Consider the following 17,892-nt stretch of genomic DNA (forward strand, 5'->3'; position numbering starts at 1 on the left):
CTGAAAGAGGTCAGTGGTGTACACATAAAACTGAGAATTTCATGTTTTTATGCTCATTTACTTCTACTTCACATTTCACTCTGTTTGAGAATGAAAAAGTATACACTAAATTAGTACAATAAACTATTTTATCAAGAATTGGTCTAGCCAAAGTAGTCATATTCAAAATTGTTTGAAGTATTAACAAGCGTGGAAAAGAACATATACAGAAACATTTTGCATTGAAGAATAAAGACTCAAATGCTGAAAATGAGACTCATTCTCCAGGACTGAAATTAATGTGTTTTGACTTATGAATTTCATGTGGTACAATTGCTTTGAGACAAGGAAAGTGAGAGACTGGTAAATCAGCTCTTTGTGTGCTTTGTAGGAATCATCATATTATGGATATGTGGTGGAATGAAACAATGAGTAATTTAAGTGTCTTAATTCCACATCAGTTAAGTCAATAATAAAAAAAGGTATCCTCAGGCAGTTTCAAAGCAGTTTGATTAATTTTCTGTTTATTAAACCCATGCTGCAATCCACAATTAATTCAAAATTTTTAAAAAAATCAGATGAAAATGTAAGAAGAAAAAAAAAATCAGAAAAAATAAGTCCTCCCTTCAAAAAAAGCAGAACCCAAATGCTTATTATCAGAAACACAGATATTACTTGGTGTCTATGGGATCGATAGAGTTTCCTCACATTTGTCCAATAAAACAGAACAAATATTTTGCTAGTCTTTTCTTAGGTAAACTGCTTTCTCCTAGATAAAATTTTACTGCTGGCTCCTGTACACAAGGAAAGGAAATGCAAGTGCTGGAATGCAAGTGCTCTGTCAGTGCAAAAGGCTGCAGTGGGCAGTTGCAGCAACAGGATTAATGATTTGCTGGCAAGAGAAGCTTTGAGCAAAGGTGGGATACGGACACAATCACAATTTACATTTTCTGACACCTTTGCTGGGGCTTTCTACTCAGGAAAAAAAAATTGATTGGGGGGTGTCTAAATTTAGTGAAACCATACTGTTCATATTTGATCAGACTGGAAATGAAAAGACGACTGGCAAAATCTCGCCTTTCCAGGGTGCAGACCTCAAAGGAAGAGCCAAAGACAAGTGCAGATCTGCCACCTCCTGTTTCTAGTGTGGACAATACAACGACGGAAATAATTAGCTAATCTTTCATTTAAATAGAGCCTTTTGGGGGAAAGGCTAAAAATAAACACTGATTCATTCCTTGTCAGGGAAGTTTCTTCTGTCAATTATCACATTGTTACTGCTGTTTTTAATCTAGTCAGATGGTGAGATTGGCAATCCTTTCTGCAGGGGCTTCTGGGTGTTATTTTGTGGAGAATCTTACTTGAAGGACTGATTACTGCTTTTATGGGAGCCAGTGGGAGTTTGGCCACAGTCCTTCATGCATGTTAATTTGAGGGACTTCCAAATGTTAGCTAATGATCTCAGAGTTCTTTTTATGAAATATGTGTGGGTTTGGTTTGGGGTTTGGGTTTTGTTGTTGGGTTGTTGGTGTTTTTTTAAATCCCTAGGAGAACACAATTAAGGCTGGAGAAAGTGCTGCACTGTAGCTCTAGACTGGCCTCTCAATAACACCCGAGTTCTAGAATGAAAAAATTCAGAAGCGCACATCACTACTATAGTTGGATATATTATACATAATATATTAAAATCAAATGTATTTGCATTATTTATATAGTTCACACCATATGCTTTGCATTGCTATGGACTCCGTCTATCCGTCGGCCTTCACTTGCAGCTACCTAAGTTAACTCTTTTTTTAGGAACAATACTAAGGGGAAAGCTTTAGCCTCCGCCTCAAAGCAGGGAAATATGTCAGCATGGAAAATAGATGCACGTGTGGGTGGGGGAGTTTCATTCCTGTTTTCTGAAGCCTTATGTAGCTGTAAACGAGAAACAGGCAAAAAAGAGAGCCGGTGGCAGCCGAACGGAAAGCCAAGGACACAAGTCCAAGCAAGCGCTGGGGCTGCGGCTCACTGAAAAGCGTGCAAAGGGATCTTTGGGCTGAACGCTGACTTGAAAGGGCTTGAAACGGAGCACACCACAGAACACCGCTCTCCGTCCTCCCCCTTCCTAAAGCCGCTACCACAGGAAAAAACCCCCAAAGTTATAGAGATGTTTGTTTCTGGCCAGAAACGAGATTTTGCACTTTCCCCATGACTAACAGGGCAGTTAACGACTACGCGACATTCCTCCCGCAAGGAACGCAGCCCGCAGCATCCCGTCCATCCTCGGCTCGCCTCCCCGCTGCGGCGCCGCTCCGGCCGTGCCCGGGCCGCAGGGACACGAACGGGACCCGGACCCGCCCGCTCGGCCCCGAGCGCGTCCCCAGCCGCGGGGCGGGCGGCCCGGAGCGGCCCCGCCGGCGGCGCGCAGGCTCCGGGCAGCGGCCGCGCCTCCGCCCGCCCCGGCTCGCCACCGACCCCGCCACCCGCAGCAGGGGAGGGGAGGGTAAGGCCGGGGGAGGGCGGGGGCGCCCGGCTGCTGCCCACGGGAGGCGGGGGTCGCTGCCGCGGGCTCTCGGCCGGGCGGGACGGGTGCGCTGCTCCCGCCCGCGGCTGCGGCCGGCGATCGGTGCTGCCCCGCCGGGCTCAGTGCCTGGGGCGGGCCCGAGGGGCGGCAGCGAGCGCAGCCAGGCTTGCTGCACCCCAGCCACATGCCGGCTCACGAGAGTGTTTTTCCTTCTTTTCTTTCCTTGCCCCGTCTCGGTGGGGACAAGCCCAGCCGTGGTGGGGATCAGAGGAGAGGGCGCTGAGGCCTGCCCGCCAGCGGGGGCACCGGCAGCAGCCAGAGCCAGCCCGGGGCCGCCGAGGAGCAGCGCCCGGGCCGCAGGGGGAGGAGGGCGCTGAGGGAAGGCGCTGGGGGCACAGGGCAGCGCCCATGCACGCCCAGCAGCCCAGGGAACACCTGGCCGTGCACACCGCGGTACTGCTGGGCAGCGGGGCTGCGTGCAGCTGTGCACAAAGTCGCTTTCACTCAAAGGTACGAAAAGAAACAAAGCGCATGAAAGGAAGGAAGCGCCCTCAGCGCTCAGCAGCCAGGAGACCGCTGGGGACAGGGACCTGCCGCTTCCGCGATGCTGCGCCGGAGGTCTGTGGTAGGAATTGCCAGAGCTCTTGCTGCCTGCTTCCAGTTTAGGAGATTCACCACCCTCTTTTTTGCTCATTGCCTTTTCCACAGTCAAAGAGCATAAAGCACAAAATGCCTTCTATCGAGCAAAAGACAAAGAAATGCAACCATCCAAAACCCAAGCCAAAGTGCATCTGGCTTGGGATGAATACTGGACCATGTCAGCTGGGAGTGAGAATTTTTCAGAAGGCTGGACTCCAGTCTAAAACGGACCCTGTCATTTGGAGTCTGAATATGAAAACAGCCTGCAAAACATTTTTTCAAGCTTCTGACAAAAGAGTTGGTCCTTCTTTTGCTCTGGTATCTAGGCTACATTGTGCAGGCTCATGCGTATCACTGGTTTTATTCACATGAGTAATTCCATTTGAATTTGGAGCGACAACGTGTATGTGTAAAGTTACTCATATGCTTTCTGTCTCTTTTATATATTGAAATGATGTGGGTTTCGTTTTTTTTCCATTTGATAGCACAGCCCAGTAACTGTTGGCATCAAGGTTATAGTGAACCATCACAGTTATTATTACTGTTTGTCAGCTGACACCTTTGTTTTCCTTGCCAGACTAAAATGCAGCTATTCCTCTCTATGCAATCTATTTCAGCTATGCAATTATATCATGTTTTTATGCAACCATCTTTCACCTGATGATGTAAATTCATCTCCCCATAAAAGATCTTTTTATACTCAGCTTTTTCTCCAGTCATGACTGACAGTCATTCCAGTTGTGCCATCTGAGTTTTTCTCACACAAGTCTCTCATGACTTCTCCCATACAGAATAATCTAAATTCATACTGATTCTAACAGGATATCTGGATGTTTTAATATCTGCCAGCTGGAACTTTTTATTTTTCTGATTGCCAAATGCCCTTTCTCTTCTCCTTCATATTTCTTCAAGCTACAGCTTCTGCTATTGCCATAACCTTGTATGTCTTCTCTGTCTCATTGCTGCATGTTTCTCTAAGGGCAAAATGTCACGGGGACAAGAAAAGCACAATGTCTATCTTCCATGAAGTGTGGCATTAACTTTTAAGTGTGACTGTGTGTTTTATTAGATGCCTCTTTTCCTCAGTCGGGGATATAAAGAACAACCAAGTAAAATTCAATGCCGACTTCTTGGTTTTAATGGAAGATAACAGTTTTTCACTGATAGACTCTCAGCTGTCAGGCATATACTCTAGTACCTTAATTCATGCCTGAGAAGAGTAGTCAGGCTGAGCAGCCACTGACTCCTTTGTCAACCAGAGTCTTTCTTCCTAACCTAGAAAATTTTGTGAATTAGTGTGAGTCTCCCTTAGGAAATAAAGTATTTTGAAGTTACTTCAGCAGCAGGTCACAAGCTGTCAAGAAGATGCATTCAGTCACACCTAAGGACAGATTTATTACATTCAGTCTCCAGGGGACCTGCTTAATGTACCTTGAAAGAATCCAGCTACTTAGTTTTTGTGAAATCCCCAAATGATGCCTTCTAGGAACACTGAGAACTGCTATTTCTGGGGGAAGGGTGATGACCTGTGCATTGAAATGACCTGCTCCAGTGGTGACAGTACAAATTACTTCCAAGGAAAGGCTAAAGGCCAAATACATCTTAAGACTGCCCTGAGAACATGGTGGGAATTTCTCATTTCTTTTCTCATAAAGTCTGAGGACCAGGAACTGTATTTCCTCCCTCTGTCCTACCTAGAAGATGCAAAATCACCTGTTTGTCTCTGGTAATTTCTGAAGAGCTGCCCTGCTGCTGCAACACCTCACAGTCAGGGTGTCCATTCCATTCTCCAGTGTGCTGAGACCACAACAGAGACTGAGTTCTGCCCATGGGTGGAGTCACCAACAAGACCCTAAATAAGATTTAAAAAGCAGATTAGGTTCCTGAAGTGAATATCCTATTAAGGACCATAAATAAATAAAACCCATACACACATTGAGTATGGGCATAAACTTTTGATCAGACATGGCTGCTACCCTGAATTTATATATCCATAACATGCTATACTTGTGCCACTCATGAATGTGTATTTAGGGGAGCTCTTTCTCAGAAACTTCATTCAAAATTGAGATGTAGTTAAATGATTAATTGCAAATGTAAATTATAATTAATAGATTACCTGGGGAAGTCTGCTAATCAAAACTATATATTCTAATTTTAATTTATAAAAAATCCCCATTCTTAAAAAAAACCACCAAACTATCAAATAACTAACAAACAAAAACCAAACAAAAATCCCCAGCAAATGAAATTTTAATTTACTAAGGAAACTAAGGTGGGAAAAATGTATTCACTTTCATCTTATCATAAATCATATTTAAATACAGTTGAAAAGGCAATTTCCTGATTCATATGCTAGAAGTGTATATAAAAATGTAACAACCTGAGAAATATTTAAAATACTGAATTTCTTTTTTCCAGATACTTCCTCCTCCCCATTATTTGGGAAACAGATGAAATATTTACTGTATTATTCTAAACCAAGTTTGTATTTTTGTGTATGATAAATTTGTTTACTTAAAAATAAGAAATACCTAGCATGTCGAAAATACAACTGCATATATTTATATTTATTTAATAAGTTAATTTATTACTACTTAAGAATTCACTTTGTAAAGAGATTAAATAGTGTTACAAAACACTAGCGACTAAAGGATTTTCTTGGTGAAAGCTTCTAGAAAAAAAAAAGACAATGTATTAATAATGTCAGTTTGCAAATTTTAATTTTGCAATGATACACAAACATAAATTTATTATGAACTTCTAAAATTAAAGCTTTAATATTAATGTGATCTGAATTAAAGAGAAAAGCAATCTCTTGCCTGCAGAGCTCCAGAAACAGGCAGTGAGCTTTTCTCTGGGAGAGATTGATGGTGTTCTCTGTTGTTCAGTGATGGTGCCAATGCCCTCAGTGTTACATACAGAGCCTTACAGCGTAGAGAAACTGAGATTATATCTTTTATAACATATAATAGAACATGTTATAGAAACTGCAATATATGCTGTCTCAGAAGAGTTGCCCCCTTTAAAATACCTGTTCATGTCAAAAAGCATTTTGAAACACTGAGGTATAGCAGGGATCATGCTTACAAGTACTGCCCTAAACTTGTTAAAATTCAACTGAGAGTTATTCAAATAAAAGCTGTCCAGTTTTTCTGTCAGTTTTTAGTGTGTCTGCTCTAAGCTTTATTCAGACAACAGGGTTGTTATTGTTTTACTTGAAAGTACCTGTCTTTCTTCTGAACCCTGAAATCAGGATGGAGCCGTGTCTTCTGCTTTGATTTGTCATTTTACAAACCCTCCTTCTGTCCTTCGGCTTCTCCCTGTAAGAAGCAATACCTCTTTCTGTTTCCTTCCTTTTGTCTTGACTCCTGCACTTGTAAACTCAGTCATGGGGTAATTGCATGTCTTACAACACATGGCAAAGCCAGGCCCTTATTTCAGTACACGATGCTAATAATACAGAACTGTCACAGGCACCCAACAGTCCTTGACCCATTCACATTTTCAGGTTGAAACTCTGAAGCTGAGCATCTCTGAAAATTACTTCCTGTATTTTGAAAAAAAACCAAACCAAAACAAACAAAAAAAACTCACACAGAAACAGTTCAGCTTATCTTGACTTTAGGAAAAAAATAAAATAGCAAACCAGAGGATACTAGATTTACCACACATAGTGACGCATTGCAAGTAAATATGATATACTGAAAAAAAGCCTTTTTCTCTATTCTAAACAATTTGGGTTTGTTTCTAAAACTTTGTAAGGGCCTTGCAAGTCTCCAGAGTTTTCTCATTCATGCAGGCAGTCCTGTTAGAACAAGACTTACAATAAAACCACCTCTAGAGCCAAGGTTTCTGGGATAAGTACAAATGGGAAGATCTGTTATTATTTTTGAAAAGCAGTAAAACATCAAGTTGCCTAGTGAGAAAACGCAGTGTTCTGTCTGGAAAGGCTCAAGGCTTGAGTTCAGAAAACTGGGTCATTAACAAAAAAGCCCCAAAACAGAACAAGATTTTTACTTGGGCCCCTCCCCGTATGAGTGGTTTCATATCTCGTTATATTCCAAAAAGCTTGATCATTTTAAAAATGAAACTTTTCTGAGTGTATTGAAAACAGATGGAAATTAATCAAGGGGCCGAGATAGAAAAAAGCTTTCATGAAGATCTATTTAAGCAATACTTTAAATAAATAAATCATTTGTCTGAGAAACCACATCTATCAGAAATATAAATAATTATATAATGAACATATAAACTACATTTCCTGAAGTAATTCCTGTCTTGCTACATTTCCTGAATTATTTGTATTATGAAACAGTAGTGGGGCGCCATTAATTGATACACACTCAGTGCTATAGTTACTGCACTAATTGCAGCTCTCCAGGCCCTCCACTCAGCTCCTCCAGCCCTTTAACAATTGGGATTGATTGCACAGGAGCTATTTTTAGAATGGAATGGCAGAAGACTTTGGAGAGCAGCAGACATTTTTGTGTGTGCTACAGCTGTTTTGGGGAAAAAAAAAAAAGTTGAATAAAAATGTTCAGAGTTGTCTTTTTGGATTTTTTTTCTGAAGTCAAAGCTTCCTATTGGATAACTGACACTGTATCAAGTTGAAACTGAGGTCAGTGGTGCAGGACACAGAGGACGAGGCTCAGTGACATTGTTCTCAGAAGAGGAGCAGCTTTTCTTTGGAAATGGGACTGCTCAGGTTGACAGTAGATGAACTCTGGTAGACAGGCAATCCGGGAGTCAAGTTTGCAATTTAAAATACCAATAATGAAAGGCAAGATTCATTATTAACTTGGTGTGGTTTTTTCCCCAGTTCTGAAGTGGAGCAGTTAACTGATTGTTTGGGATTGTAGGTCTGCTTCCAAGAATGCTTCAGCTGAGAGTCAATAGCCAAGATTCACAAGGGCCAGCCGATGCTGCAGAGGTGTGACTGGGAGGTGACACCCATTCAGTTCATGCCTGCTTGGCCTTCTATTATCCCATCCTGCTCGCCTGCCTTGCAAGAGTTCAGCTGGGCTAGATAAACAACTGGACAGGACTTCATTGCTAATCTGTTATTTGAAATCAGGGCTGTCATCATCTCTGAATGTTTGTACAACAGGAGGCAAGGCTTGGAGGAAGAAAAACAAGCAGAAATACGTAGCAAGAAGAATAACCAGCTTTATAACTGAGAAAGAAACCACAAACAGCAAGGGGACAAGCCTGTTTTACCTTTGTAAAGTATTAGTGACCTGTCACCATTTTCAGAGTTAATGATATCAATAGCAGTAATACCTTGGCATTGTTACACTGCACTGCATCAGCAAATTTGAAGTGTTGTACTAAGGAAGTGACTGTCCCCATTTAGTTGTGGAAGTGAATGATTTGGCTGTGGTTGCTCAGAAGCTTGGCAGAGTTAGGGAGATAATCTCTGTTTCGTGCCTTCAGCTGCTTTTCCCTTTTCAATAGGATGCCATAAAGCATTGTGGATTTACACACCTATAATGTGTCATTACTTCATATCTGCTAATTCCCCTCGATGTGAGAAATGCACCCTTCGTAAGTGTCACTCATCTTTGTATTCCTTCAGAGAAAACATAGAAAGAATATTCTTCAGTTTCTACAGTAATAGCTTACAAAACTGATTTGCATTAAAAAAATCCCAACAAAATTGAAGCAGTTAATCTTGCCTGAATATGGTGCAAGAGATTCTCTAGCATCACTTTGTCACTGAAGATATTCCAGTCTTAAAAAGGGTAAATTTTAGAGATTAATGGATGATAAGTTAGGTACAATAATTTCATATTAATATGAAATATAACTAGCTTTTGTATCTAGCTTGTTTTACTGTAATCTTTGTTCTTCCTCAGTTTAAGTGCAGCCCTGGACTTACACATTACTGCTAGGTAAATTACTCTTCCCTATTGATTTCTATCGTAGGTTCTCAATGCAGCTGGAATCTGGTTCCCACTGAAAAGACTTTGAATTGGGAGACTTTGTCACTTCATTTGGTGACATGCCACCTCAGACGCATTATCAACACAAATTCCAAAATCTGGTCTAATGCTAGGGGCTTTTTGGGTGTGCTTTCTAAAATAACCTATGTTAAAATGAGCCACTGTTTTGAAGAGGGTTAATAGAAGAATGTTTTCCTGGTAGTTATGTCTTCACAGAACACAGTGACATCTTGTGGCATGGGAAGGGCTGGTGTAATTTTTTTCCAGATGCATCCTCATTTCAGCAGCTTTACAGATAAAAGTCTAAACAAATCCTGGCAACTGCTAATGCATTACTCCCATCTGTAATATTCACTCTTTCCAAAGTTTTTTTTAGTACAGGTTTGTCTAAAGTACTCTTTTAGTTGTGAAAATACACCAGGCCCTGGTATTGTAAATGTAGTGTGTTCGAACTTCACTGATTTCAGTTCACTGATATTCCAGGGAAACCTTTCGGCTCCAGGAATGTTCCTGTCCCAGCCTCACTGGTACAAGAATCTGAGTCAGAATTTCAGGTGCTTTACTCAAGTTAGTGTATTATCACAAATGGACAAAGTTGTCCAATGTTGGTTTTGAGGGGATTGAAAAGAAAACACAGTAACATTTTATCATAAGATGGAGACTTTTCTTTTTTCATTTTTTGTCTTTTTGCAGACCAAACAGGGTTTAGCCCTGTCCCTGATATTTTGGGCCCCTTCTCTGACATGGCAGCCCTATGCAAGTTGATCCTTGGCTAAGGTCCTGGTTATCAGCATGAAGGGAAGAGCTGCCCGCGGCGCGCGGGGAGCGGCCGAGGCGCAGCAGCCGCGTCCCTGTGACCGATACAAGCACGCCTGTGCTGTTTGCAGAGGCTGTGTTTATCTCTACGGAGGGCACGGCAGCACCACGCTGAGGGACTTCTGGAGATACCACACAGGTGAGCTGGCCCCTTCTCTTGCATGGCAGGATTAAAGCGATTCTACATCAGTCATCGTGAAACTGAGGATGCTCTGTACTTAACAGATTGTCCTCATTTAAGGTCTTTCTGTCACAGGGCTGGATAAACTGCTTTTTGTTCATTGGGGAGATGCGGGGTGTTTGCTCCTCTTGCAAGTGTCCCACAAAGTTTTGATTTTAGTTCAGTTCCTTTTGGTTTTGGTTTTTTTTTTTTTTTTCCCTTGACCAGAAATACTGAGTCATTTAAAATATCTTGTTTCTAGCAAGGGATATCAACGAGCTTTCCTGACTCTCTGACACAGCAATAGTTCATACATATAAAAGTGCACAAAGGGAACATGTGAATACAATACCTTGTAGGTTTGTAGTATCAATGCACTATCAAATATAAGCCTTTGTATTTTTTTACTTGATGTATAGTTTTCCCTGGTCAGTTGTTAGTGAAATAAGAATTGTGCTGGGGCTCACACTCATGGAATTTGACATAGGTAACAATTAAAATACAAGCAGTAACAATTATTATATTTAAATATAACTATTACTATTATATTTAAATTTGCTAAATAGGAAAATGCATATATTTAATTTTTAACAGAGGAAAGATGACAAAATGCTTCATTGTAAGCAGCACAGCCACATTCAAAGTCCACCTTTTCACCTTTTCCCTACTGTTCATGTGTTGAGTGCACCACTGTCTTAACTTTAGTTTTGGTTTGTAGTGAAAAATGAATGGGAAATGTTGGATTGCTCAAGAGATGGTCCAGAAGAACTGGAAGAACATTCAATGGTGGCTTATAAGGTAGTAGACCAGGATTCTGTTGTCCATATCCTGACATTTTATTTCCTCCTATACAGTGCAATAAAATGCCATAGGTATTGTGTACTGAAATACTGCGCCCAGAAAGCATTTTTGTGTTGATGCAGTTCTGGATGTAGCTGTACCTATGTTTGGAAATCTTTCTGAACAGAGTTACAATAATTCAGCTCTGCAGCAGCTCCCTGGTTTCCTCAGTAAGTGCTCAATAAGTGGCAGTAATACCAGATAAAGACCCTGGCAGCACTTTCTCTGACTTATCTGTGCAGTTGTAACAGTTGCTCTGAATTCATTTGCATGATCAGCTACGGCATAAAAACATTCACTACAGAACTCGTGTAGAAGAGGGACGGGGGAGTAAAGCAAACTAAGAATTACAGCCCTGCCTGTGAGGGGAAGACAGAATTTAGGATATCAAGAGCTACCACACAATGAAACATTTCTCTAAACATGCATAATCCAATATACCTGAGCAATGCCTCAAGAGAGCTCCGGATTCCCAGCCCTGAAGCTGCCCCAGGCTCACAAGCAGTTCTGACATACTGTCGCCATTGAAGAGCAGAATGTTCTTCAGGGCTCCCACTGGGATAGAATAAAGAGAGAATAATTAAAAGTTGGTGGCTTTTTGGGATTGTTAAAAGATCCTCATATTGTTAAATAAATTTTGCAGATAGCAACCTTTGCATTTTAGAATTGTTTTAAAAGTATTTTCATGCTATGTGCCTTCCTGTAAGTGATAAATATTTATTATGCATTTTGCAGGGCAGCCTGTATATTTTTGGTGGGATGGTGGATTCTGCTTTCACACAAGCAAAAACTCCTCTCTGGATATATGACATTGGTATGATACACAATAGCCAGTCTTTTCCATGGGACATTGCATAGGCAGTAATAAATAATGAGAAACAAACTGTTTTCTGCTGCTTGTAACAGAGCCTTCCTTAAGCTTTACAACAAGTAATGTGTGTAAAACTGTGTGCATATTTCCCCCTCAAAATTAGGCTGTTCAGTTATCAGAGACGCAGGTCTTACTTCAGTTAGAGAGGATTTTATGGGAAAATTTTATGTATTTTAAAGTCTTAGAATTTCCATTCCTCCCTCTCTCCTTCTTACATTTACTATTTGATCATAAGGCCTGATAATTAATGTGTTATTTAATTTTTATTTTTAATGCCACATATATTTTAAAAACCAAGCTCTTATGGAATAAAGTAGATCAGTAAAATATATCTCATTTGTACTTTTACTGAAGAAACACATAAGCTAGAGCAAGAGAAATCAAATATTAAATAAGGTGGGAAATTAACATCAACATTTTATAGCATGGATATTTTTTTTTTTTTCTCCTAAGAACAAACATTTGGGATCTCTTAAGTGTGTATTCTAGGAAAAACAGTGCAGCATTTGAATTTAATGGCAATGTCATACACCATGGACTCACCCTCTGGAAATCCTGTGTACAGCAATAGCTGTTATTTTGATGTCAGATTGGGGGGACAGAGAGAGAGAGGGTCCGTTCCTTTTGAGTGAGTAAATCTTGTGTACAGACCAAGATTTAAATTTCCTGGCTTCTTTTGCTACTTCACTATGTAACTTTAAGTCAATGGGGTTTTTTCAATCCTTCCTTTATGTTTTACACCAGTTGTCTGAGATAACCTGCTGGAAGAAAGGAAAGCCTCAGAACATATTTTAAAGGAGAAAGCATCTTATTACCCACAGTACTTACCAGCAGAAATTGGAAATGAGTTATTCAACATTGGTTGTGTGTCTAGCTGTTTCATAGTTATTATTTAAAATCTTTTGGTAAGAATAGCTTTAAGTAATACAAGTCTGCACTGATTTCTCATTGTATGTCTGTGCTGTATTATCGGATATTTCCTCTCCTTCATGGTAATCCCAGATCTGTGATTGCTGGCTGTTTATGAGGGCTATTTAAGGGACCTATGAAAAAGAAGAAGAAAGAATAAGTCTGCCATAATAAGGTGTGTGGTAAGCAGAAGGAGTCATACATCCATAGGGAAATCTGGGATTGCTACAAGTTCAGAACATTATGAAAATCCCAGGTTACTTCTGCATTATGAAATTCAGCTTTAGAAAACAGGAATACAGTACAGCACTTTGTGATTCTGTATCGGATAAGGATAGAGGAAAACTGTTCAAACTGTGTCTACTGAAGTCTCTCAGTGCTGCTGTCCTAGCAGGATTTCTTCAGCCTTGTCAGTAAACACCAGGACGAGACTTCCTTGAAAATGAGCTGTGTAATTTGAGCAGTTACTGTGGGAGGAGTGTCCTCTTGTGGTGCGGGATCTAAACTGCGCTTTATTAACTCAATCCCCAGATTCCGCAAGATGGACAGAGAGCTGCAACGAACCAGCAGAGACGGAGGTAAGGAGCCAGGAAGTGGGGAATGTGTGAATCAAATGCCTGTTGCTTTGTTGATTAAACAGATTGCTATGAAATATGTTCCCCCAAACAGTTCCAATCTCATCTCTTCAGAGACATGTGGCTGTACTTTATTTCTTTGCACTTTCAATAACTTAAGGCTTTTTCCTTCTTCAAAACAGTGTTTAAAAATACTGCTCTTAAATTTTAAGTCCTATATAAGAAGTTAAGTCCTCTCCTCTGCTGCTGCTTCTGTTTTTCTGAAATCCTTATCATGAAAACTAATTTTAAATGGAATATTACAACCATACGTGAAGCCTGTGCTTTTAAAAGTAGGGTTGTGAAAACAGATTGGCAGCCACGCTAATACGTTTTGGAACGTGAAGTGCTGCAGCATTTTTCAATTCTTCAGTGTGAACACGTGGACTCACCAAGTTACTGCCACTTCTAATTGAAACCTGAGTGGAAGCATTTGTGGCTTGGTCTTTTGAGATTGATTTTGTATCGCTACACATTAGGAATCACTCATTTTTTGCTACTGAAACTTCATCATCACAATGCTTCTATACCTTGAAATTACACCCAATTTTTTTTTTTTTTAAGATGTGACACAGTTACCACTGGTTACCTTTGCTTGATGGAGGAGTCAAGAGAAAGTTTGGGACTGCAGGGTCATTTGTGGGTGAAGAAAAGGTCTATTTCCAAGACAGACATTGCTGCTGATATGACTTCATAGGTTTTTGTCTTATTTTTGAACTGTTCTAGAGCTCTGCACCAGCTAACAGAAAAGGTCACAGTGCAGTTGTGTACCATTCCAGCATGTACATATATGGGGGATACTTTGGCATCAAAGGCATTTCTCAGGAGTTTTGGGAATTCCATTTTGGTAAGTTAAAAAGCAGGGTAAAGTTTTGATCCAGTGTAAAACAACAACTGCAGCAGGAGAGCTTGCTCTGCTAAGAAAATTCTTGTCAGTAGAAATGCTCTAAGTTAGTTTTGGCTTCTCTTTGACAACATTTAGTGATAAACTCTGTTGAATTCAATTAATTGCTGGCTGAAATTATTTAGACTATTACACTGGAATACATTTTGCAGTATTTGCCAGTTTTACAGCTGAAAGTCAGGGAGAATGTTTGTTTACTACTCACTAAAATTCTTCAAGGATTACTGAAAACTTTCAGATCCAGCAGGGACCCTGATTTCAGCCTATTAATGTCATCTTTTGATCTCAAATCTCCAACTGACCCTGGGGAGTTAAACCTGACAGGAGATAGTTTATTAGCATATTCATTATCAGACTGATTACTGCAAATGAGATGATTCCCAGAGATTTCCTAAATGCGTAACTTGTTATCTGATGGCCATTCTGTCACTATTTTGAAACAAATGATGGGTTTATCTCATCCTTCCTTCCTTCACAGGGAGAATAAGCATAGACATTAATGAATTAATGTCTTTGTTGACTGATTTTTTCCCTCTACAAGCCAGAAAAGTATCTTTCTGTATCAGAGTCAATGAACTGACAAAGCTGTAGGAAAAACTGCTCCGTAAATAAAATTTCCATGGCATCTGTCATACAGCATCTGACATTTTCATTAAAAGTTTATTTCAAAACTGATTTTTTTAAATGCACTTTTTCAGTGTCAGAATTTAATTTGTTAACTCATAATAAGCTTAGAGCAGAAACCCTTATTCTCCAACTGAATAGCTACCTCCTCCAGGAAGTAAATCCTTTTTCAAATAGGGTAAATTTGATCCATCTCTAAATCAGTGTTTTTGTTTCAGATAGAAGGAAGTGGTTGCGTGTCTCCAGCCCCTGTCACAGCAGCAGTCCCGGAGCGCGGCACAGCCACTCGGCAGTGGTTTATCACACAGCCATGTACCTCTTCGGGGGGGTGGTGGGGCTCACTGAACAGAGGGACTTGTGGAGGTGGGACTTTGGAATCAGCAGCTGGTCCAGCATCAGAACAAGGTAAACTGTTCTCTTTGTTACACTGAAAGAGCAGAGAAGGAGAATTGAACTTACTCTTTGATACTGCATGTGGGTGGAGAGGGAGAAGATGCCCTCTTGGTAATTGTAGGGATTGTTCAGATCAGGATGCAGTGCTGCTGCCATCCCTGGGGCTCCAGTTGGCTTTGCTCAGGAGAGCTGTTGGCAAGGCGTTGATGCAGCTGTCAGCAGTGTAATTTTGATGTCCCAATGCAGCTGTTCAGCAGTCATCCTTCTGAGTCAAAAGGAAAACAGAAGCTAAAATCAGTGCTAAGTTTCTTTTTGGTCTCCCCTTAACTGCTGGTTTCTCTTACCTTCAGCCAAGGACCTCCTCCAGTGGTAGGTCACGCTTCAATAGTCTGCAAAGACTCTATGCTGATTTTTGGTGGAGGGATTTCAAATTCCAGCCCTAATGATGACCTCTGGAAGTATCATTTCCATACACAGACATGGAAGAAGCTTAGTAGTACTACAAAGGGAAACTTTTCTCCTAAAATGTATCACTGCATCTTAGGAATTGGTGTGGATTTCCAAACTACCTCAGATTTCACTGATACATTCCCCAGCCACTGCAAGAGTGAGCAGAAGGACCATCCCCAGCTGCTTCCCATCCCGAGGCACTCTGGCTTTTGCAGCTTCTTCCGCCCACAGCCCACGGAGCGGAGCAACGCCATAGAAATGAAAACCTTCAGCCTGCCCCTAGAGCCAGCAGAATTCCCTGCCTTCCAGACCACTTCAGAGACAGGACTAGGCCAAAACAGAGACAGGAGCTGTTTGTCCAAGGACAAGTCTCTCCCTCTGTTGGCCTGTCCAGGAGAGGCTTTTGCTGCTGCTCAGGCTGTGGGTGAAGAGGAGAGACACGACTGTGGGTGTGTGGCCACGGGGGGTGGGATCAGCAGGACCAACACACTGCTGCTCATCGGGGGCAAACCTTTGTCCAGCTTCTCTGAGATCTCCTTCAGGCAAATGGAGTTTGATTGCTTGTGATTGCTTTGCTTGCAAAGTGAAGGAATAAATTTCCACCACTGTGGCAGTAGGTGGAAAACCAACTGCTTGCAACTGTCTTCAGCTTCCTATCAGCACACTGGGGAAAAAAATAATTAAACCTTCTCATACTTGCTGCGAACAGATTTTTTACAATGTTAACAAAACCTGACATATATTTAAGTCACAACTTGCATGTAAGTTGTGATTTCTGAGAGGAGCTTGTTGGAATGCTGCTCTTTTTGTTACTTTTCTCCTGGTCACTTCATACCCTTTGAAACTGGCAATGGCTGAGGCTGTCTTGAAAATCAGAACTGCAGTAACCCATGCTGGCGCCACAAGATGCCATTTCAGGGGCAAAGCTTGCTCATTTTGCACTGGCATAAGAGAGAAATACAGTCACATTTGAGGGGTTCAGTTAGTCTTAATGTGAACGCTCTCTAAGATTTTAAAGATTTTATATTCTTGAGTGTCCTTTGCACAATATATTTGCAACATGAGATGGCAACAGACAAATCAGCAACTGAATTCTAGAAGATATTCAAGGACTGTATATAACCTTGAGGAAGTGAAACAATGGATACCCCCTGGAAATCATCAGCAAGGACCAGAGGGAAGGCATTACACCTGTGAGAACAAAGGATGTGCCAAATGAGTGTTGGCTTTAATGGCTGAACACAGAATCAAAAGGGTTTGATTTCCCACAGCAGGGTGGGGAGGAAACAGAAAGAGGAGGGCCTGACAGAATGTCACAAAGCATGGGCTGTTTTGACTGGTAACTCATGTTTTAGCCCTGAAGAGATTTCTGCTTTTCCAACTCTTTTATCACCTTATGTAGTACTTGTTACACATTTCCCCTCTGTAGTAATAAGTTCTGAGTTCATATATGGTTTTTCTTTGCTGAAAAGAAAAAAGTGCTTGTTTTGCAAGGTAATATTGTCCAGTGCTCAAAGCATTTATTTCCATACAAGTTACTAAATACTTGTCTTCTGACAGAACAGCAGCTGTCTGTAAGAGCTGCTGGTATTGGAAATGACCTCAAAGTGAAAGTTAATACTTCCAAATATTTGAAAAGTTCACTTTCCAAAAGTTTCATAGGAATAATGACTTACAAGTAATTTACAGATTTCAAGAATATTCAGAGGTACTTTCATCATGTCTTCACAACTAACTGTCATGTGAATTCAACAGGAAAATTGTAGATGGATTTGCAAAAGCTACTTAAGAGTTATTTGGACCATCCATGACCCTTACCTGGAAACAGAGGACTGTACAGTGCCACGTGAATAAAGCCCTCTCAGTTTCCTATCACTGTGTGCTCATATTCACCTTTATGAGTCTAAAATATGTGTTTGTATATTTTAACCAAACAAAGAACTTACCTTTCTGACCAAGGAACAGGTTTCTGCAAGCCCCAGTCATTTCCCTGCACTTCAGCCAGCTTCGAGGGCTGCCCAGGCTTTGAATTTCTCCTCCAAGAACAAGAATTTCCCAGTTTGAGGAGGTTTGTTTGGAAGGGACATCAATACAGCAACTGAGTGGAGCATGTACTCAGCACTGCAGTCTTAAATCAGCAGCTTGCTTTCCTCGTGCTGACTGACATGTCTGTTTTGGCTTTATCCTGAGAGCTGCTGTAACATACAGCCTTTTATCTAGGATTGACAAGGGAAGGAAA

At 41.0% G+C, this 17,892-nt stretch overlaps 1 protein-coding gene across 5 annotated transcripts; it reads left to right on the top strand.

The window, feature by feature from the left end:
* The first annotated feature begins 2,422 nt into the window (after positions 1 to 2,422).
* LOC311155720 (leucine-zipper-like transcriptional regulator 1) lies at positions 2,423 to 17,449 on the top strand. 5 transcript variants are annotated; one of them, XM_084209093.1, is made up of 10 exons: positions 2,423 to 2,467; positions 2,999 to 3,106; positions 8,585 to 8,674; positions 9,766 to 10,027; positions 10,767 to 10,846; positions 11,624 to 11,702; positions 13,200 to 13,246; positions 14,009 to 14,129; positions 15,029 to 15,215; positions 15,554 to 17,449. In XM_084209093.1, the coding sequence occupies exons 4-10, from the start codon at positions 9,865 to 9,867 to the stop codon at positions 16,218 to 16,220; spliced, it is 1,344 nt and encodes a 447-aa protein (XP_084065219.1). In that variant the 5' UTR covers positions 2,423 to 2,467; positions 2,999 to 3,106; positions 8,585 to 8,674; positions 9,766 to 9,864; the 3' UTR covers positions 16,221 to 17,449. The 5 variants fall into 5 exon arrangements, with proteins under 5 accessions (XP_084065219.1, XP_084065220.1, XP_084065223.1 ...); XM_084209094.1 differs by lacking the exon at positions 8,585 to 8,674; XM_084209097.1 differs by lacking the exon at positions 2,423 to 2,467 and having other exon boundaries at positions 2,559 to 3,106; positions 15,800 to 17,449.
* The last annotated feature ends 443 nt before the right edge of the window (positions 17,450 to 17,892 follow it).

The sequence above is a fragment of the Fringilla coelebs genome, assembly GCF_963513975.1.
Source record: "Fringilla coelebs genome assembly, chromosome: 7".
NCBI lineage: Eukaryota > Metazoa > Chordata > Aves > Passeriformes > Fringillidae > Fringilla > Fringilla coelebs.

Excerpts from the sequence above, each read along its gene's own strand:
- LOC311155720 (XM_084209093.1), top strand. The coding sequence starts at position 9,865 with ATGAAGGGAAGAGCTGCCCGCGGCGCGCGGGGAGCGGCCGAGGCGCAG. Across the intron at positions 10,028-10,766 it reads CTTCTGGAGATACCACACAG|TGAAAAATGAATGGGAAATG; the intron begins GTGAGCTGGCCC and ends TTTGGTTTGTAG. Across the intron at positions 15,216-15,553 it reads TGGTCCAGCATCAGAACAAG|CCAAGGACCTCCTCCAGTGG; the intron begins GTAAACTGTTCT and ends TCTTACCTTCAG.